This window comes from Priapulus caudatus, unplaced genomic scaffold, assembly GCF_000485595.1.
Source record: "Priapulus caudatus unplaced genomic scaffold, Priapulus_caudatus-5.0.1 Scaffold2041, whole genome shotgun sequence".
Lineage (NCBI taxonomy): Eukaryota > Metazoa > Priapulida > Priapulimorpha > Priapulimorphida > Priapulidae > Priapulus > Priapulus caudatus.
In genome coordinates this window covers 1,825-7,580 of record NW_014579102.1, presented here as the reverse complement: position 1 = coordinate 7,580, position 5,756 = coordinate 1,825, and the positions used below count along the sequence as shown (strand labels likewise).

Here is a 5,756-nt window from a genome sequence, read left to right as displayed (position 1 = left end):
AACCTGTATATAACGGTCATTATAGAGGGCAAGACTGACGATGCTAAACCTGCGTATAACGGCCACACCCTGTACATAACGGTCACTATAAGGGAACCTGTATATAACGGTCATTATAGAGGGCAAGACTGACGATGCTAAACCTGCGTATAACGGCCACACCCTGTACATAACGGTCACTATAAGGGAACCTGTATATAACGGTAATTATAGAGGGTGGGACTGAGGATGCTAAACCTGCGTATAACGGCCACACCCTGTACATAACGGTCACTATAAGGGAACCTGTATATAACGGTCATTATAGAGGGCAAGACTGGGGTTGCTAAACACCTGCGTATAATGGCCAACACAACCTGTATATAACGGTCACTATAAGGGAACCTGTATATAACGGTCACTATAGGGGCGAGACTGACGATGCTAAACACCTGCGTAGAACGGCCACACCCTGAATATAACGGTCACTATAGGGGAACCTGTATATAACGGTCATTATAGAGGGCGGGACTGACGATGCTAAACACCTGCGTAGAACGGCCAACACAACCTGTATATAACGGTCATTATAGAGGGCAAAAGTAACGATGTTAAACACCTGCGTAGAACGGCCAACACAACCTGTATATAACGGTCATTATAGGGGAACCTGTATATAACGGTCACTATAGGGGCGAGACTGACGGCAGAACAGTTCACAAACATGCAGAACAGTCATCGATCACCAGACAGTGCAAACACATGACAGAGATTGCACATCGCGCGTTTATTTTAGCAGTAGATTATTTTTATCAGTGCAGCTGCTCTGTATAAACTCGCCGCTCCACCTTAGCAGCAGATATTATTAAATTAGCAGTAGACATTATTATGTTAGCAGTAAATAATATTTGCAGTGGGTATCAGTACAGACCTTCATAACGCACTCGACCATGAAACGCCGCTCAATCCCACAATGAACTCTTCCCTACCTTGCTGACTGATTGCGCCAGCAGGTGGCGCCTCCATCGCAGCAGCATCCCCATGGCAACGGGCACGGTGATGATGACGAGGGCGAGAGCGAGGTTGCCGTAAGGAATGACTGCTCTCTTGTCTGTCCAGCTGCGCGTGTAGAGAAACAGGTTGAGCGGCATCATGCCGATCGCCACCAGGGTCGACACCGTCGTTATGCAGATGCTGAAGTGACGACGACGACGAGATTAATACGACGTTAAAAGTTAATACTGCAGTTAATACTGCAGTTAATACTGCAGTTAATACTGCAGTTAATACTGCAGTTAATACTGCAGTTAATACTGCAGTTAATACTGCAGTTAATACGGCTGTTAATACGGCTGTTAATACTGAAGTTAATACTACAGTTAATACGGCTGTTAATTCTGCAATTAATACTGCAGTTAATACGGCAGTTAATACTGCAGTTAATGCTGCAGTTAATACTGCAGTTAATACTGCAGTTAATACTGCAGTTAATACTGCAGTTAATACGACTGTCCTACAACAGTTAACACGGCTGTCATACTACAGGTAATACGGCAGTTAATACGGCTGCAATACTGCAGTTAATAGTACAGTTAATATGGCTGTAATACGAAAGTTAATACGGCTGTAATAACACGTTAAATTTTAGTAAATACATTGAAAGAGAGTACAATTTTATTGGTGCATTGATTGCCCCTGTGAAATCTTGTTGACTAACGCACGGTGGGCGCAATCTTACAGCTTGCATACACCTGAGTGCAAACAATTATAAGCATGTCCACAATTAATAATTATAGCTCACTCGAGATAGCTAATATAAACAACTGCTAATGTTAGTCACCTCGTTATGTACCTCGCGTACGTAAACGCTATCGTATTTGCATTCGGCATGAATAGGCAGGAAAGCAGACGCGCGCGCACTTTCATACATGTTGTTGATTAGCGGGTGAATGTTTGTACTATATACCTCAGGGCAATGTCACCGTCCGTCCAGTAGGTAAACATGTTAGACATAGCGCCACCTGGTGTGCAAGCCATCACTAACATGCCGATGGCTTGTGCGGTGGCAACTGTAAATATCGTATTAAGGATACTGTCCATTTTCATTCTTATTCGATGGCTAGCGCTAGTTTCCACTCTGTACGTACTGATTTCCCCATATAACAGTGAACTGGAATAGATGTGGCAGCTGTAAAAATATCGCATTAACGCAGTTATGTTAATATGTTATATATGTTTGTACCGCTATGGGTCATGTAGCACTGTGGTATGGCTACACGCGATGAAATACGACTTACGAAATAGAAAGCATTTTACGCTATGTGGCGTAGAAATAGTGTGTACAACGTGGCAAAGGTGTAAAGATATAGTTAATAAAAGGCTATATTTTAGAATCATCCATAGAAGTATTCTTTTTAAACAATAAACATAATCCTGATCCATCTAACCCTAACCCTAACCCTACCCCTAACCCTAACCCTAACCCTAACCCTCACCCTAACCCAACCCTAACCCTAACCCTAACCCTAACCCTAACCCAACCATAACCCTAAGCCTAACCCTAACCCTAGCCCTTACCATAACCCTAACCCTAACCCCATCACTAACAATCCGGGTGCGCTAAACCACCGCCTTTCAGCGCGCCACCTGGCGGAGCCTACCTGCATGAGATGAGCGAATCCGAACGCCGCCAGCGGCAGCACGACGAACTGTGACGTCAGACCGACGCAGACGCCGTACGGTCGGCGGAGATTGACGACGACGTCGGCGAGCGTGATCGTGCATCCCATCGCGAAGAGGATGAGGAATAGCAGCAGCATCATGAGCACTCGCTGCACTAGCTCGAGCGTCGTCGTGTACTCCGGCCGCTGCTCTTGTGACGACGACGACGACGACAAGAGGAGGAGGAGGAAGGAGGAGAAGGAGGAGGAGGGAAGAAGAGGAGGATGAGGAGGAGGAGGAGTGGAGCTCCGTGGTGATGCTGCTAGCGTTAATGGAGGAGGCGACTGTAGCAGCAGCAGCGGCAGCAGAGAGGGTTGTATGCTCCATGCTGGTCGCTGCGTGTGTATGTGGGGGGAGGAGGGAGGTGTGTGTATGTGAAGAAGAGGTGTGTGTGTGTATGTGCGTGTGTGTGTATATGTGTGTGTGTGCGTGCGTGCGTGTGCACATGTGCGTGACCAAGTGACGAATAAATCCTAATTCGTCTTGGATACCGAATAAATGTCAAGCACCGAAGAAAGCTCTGGTTTGAAGGCAAGTGCGACCGAGTGCCGGATACCATTCCGATCCGAAACTATCCGAGCTATCCGGCTATCCGGCTATCCTGGCTATCCGGCTCCAGACCCGGATCCAGGTCTGTGGCACGTTGTCACAGGACTCGTTAGTCAGCTTAGACATTCAGCAGCAACTTTCTTATCTCTGATCAGGCTAGCTGAGAAGACAACGCGACAGAAAGCAGGACACGAGTGTCGGACGAAACATCCGCAATGCACAACCGGTTCCAATTTCAATTTCGGATCGGAAGACATACGGGACCGACAATCACAAATGTAACAACCTGATCATACACAACGAAGCGTTATAACCACAGCTACAGACAGCTGGCAGAGTGCTACTACAACTGCAGTCAGCTGGTCAACAAGATTTGCACAGAAAAACGATCGGAAAAATAGCCAAATGCAATTAATGCAGTTGGAATTCCTGCACAGATGAACACAATTACAATTAATTACTAATTTACTGATGATCATGAACCTTGATGAAAGACGGTGTTTCTAAGCACGCAGCTTCATAAGGTGGCGCGTTACAAACACAACACAACTACATCTTGAGAGGCGAGTTGAGAGAGAGAGAGAGAGAGAGAGAGATAGATAGAAATAGATAGATAGAGAGAGAGAGAGAGAGAGAGAGTGAGAGAGAGAGAGAGAGAGAGAGAGAGAGAGAGAGAGAGAGAGAGCAAAGGTCGACGAGTGTTAATAGGCAATCAGGGTCCAGACCAGACTAGTCGGTTATCGCGTGCACTCGATAACTACAGCTATAGAGCGTGTTGCTCTTTACAGTGAATGAAATTCAATAACCAACCACGATTACTGCTTCACTGGCTGCTTTGCTGTGCTGCTGTTGCTCCCTGCCCTGCTGCTGCTGCTACTGCTCCTACTGCTGCTGCAACTACTGCTGCTGCTGCTACTGCTGCTCCTAATGCTGCTGCTCCTTCTGCTACTGCTCTCGCCTGACTTACTGCTGTATACTGGCTGCTCCTTTGCTACTGCTTGTGCTGCTGCTGCTCCTTGTACTGTTGCTTGCCTACTACTACTGTTGCTACGTCCTACTGGCTGTACTGCTACTGCTTGTGCTACTGGTGTCGGTTGTTGCTGCTTACTGCTGCTGCTGCCCTACTACTGACTATACTGCCTTACTACTTAGCTGCTACTATCTGCACTACTACTGGCCACTGCTGCTGCTTACTGCTTGCTGCGGGGAGCGCGCGGGCTAGGGGCCGGCCATGGCTGGTTAGTTGCTGGTGGTTCATGGGGTTGATTGCGCGTCTTGCCGCGTGCGGTGGCGTGGCCGTGCCTGCTTAACGGCTTGCTGTGCTTGCTGGCTGCGGCTACTAATGCTACTACTACTGCCACTGCTGCTGTTACTGCTGCTGCTTTTGGTGGTGGTGCTGCTGCTACTACTGCTACTGCTACTACTGCTACTACTGCTACTGCTGCTACTACTACTATTACTGCTGCTACTACTACTACTACTAATAGTAGTACTATTCCTGCTGCTGCTCCTACTGCTGCTGCTGCTGGTGGTGCTGCTGCTACTGCTGCTGCTGCTGCTGCTGCTTCTACTGCTGCTGATACTACTGCTGCTGTTGCCACTGCTACTGCTACTGCTGCTGCTACTACTGCTACTGCTGCTACTACTACTGCTGCTGCTGCTGCTACTACTACTGATACTGTTTTTGGTGTTGCTGCTACTGCTAGTTTTACTAATACTACTACCGCTGCTGCTATTGCTGCTACTGCTGCTACTGCTGCTGGTGCTGCTGCTACTGCTGCTACTGCTACTGCTACTGCTGTTACTGCTGCTGCTGCTACTGCTGCTACTGCTGTCGGTGGTACTGCTGCTGCTGATGCTACTGCTGCGGCTGCTGCTGCTGCTACTGCTGTTGCTACTTTTGCTGGTGGTGCTGCTAGTGCTACTGCTACTGCGGTTACTACTACTGCTACTATTGCTACTAATGCTACTACTACTGTTGCTGGTGGTGCTGCTGCTGCTACCGCTGCTGCTGCTGCTGCTGCTTTCTGTTCTGCGACTGCTGCTGCTAGTGCTGCTACTGCTTTCGCTGCGTCTGCTGCTGCTGCCTTTTCTGCTACTACAGCTACTGCTACTGCTACTACGGCTGTTGCTGCTGCTACTGCGACTACTGCTGCTGATAGTACTCCTGCTGCTGCTGCTTCTGTTACTGCTGCCACTGCTGCGGTTGGTGCTGCTACTGCTGCTACTACTGCTACTATTACTGCTACTGTTACTGCTACTGCTACTGCTGTTACTACTACTACTACTTCTGCTGCTACCGCTGCTACTTCTGATCCTGCTACTGCTACGGTTACTGTTGCTGTTACTGTTGATGATACTGCTGTTTTTACTCCTCCGCCTGCTGCTGCTGCTGCTACTGCTTCGGATGCTACTACTACTACTGCTACTACTCCTGCTGCTAATGCTGCTGCTGCTACGACTGCAAAGTTACGGAGGCCACCGATTTGCTCTGCACAGAAAGGCAC

At 48.2% G+C, this 5,756-nt stretch overlaps 1 protein-coding gene across 1 annotated transcript in view; it reads right to left on the bottom strand.

Moving 5' to 3' along the window:
* Positions 1-2,851, bottom strand: part of LOC106818124 (solute carrier family 10 member 6-like) — a gene marked incomplete at its 5' end in the record, with an annotated part of 5,481 nt that extends 2,630 nt beyond the window's left edge. The window contains 4 exon segments of the mRNA XM_014822843.1: positions 969-1,173; positions 1,946-2,048; positions 2,640-2,712; positions 2,715-2,851. Coding sequence (XP_014678329.1) covers positions 969-1,173; positions 1,946-2,048; positions 2,640-2,712; positions 2,715-2,851 — 518 coding nt within the window.
* Between the last annotated feature and the right edge of the window lie 2,905 nt (positions 2,852-5,756).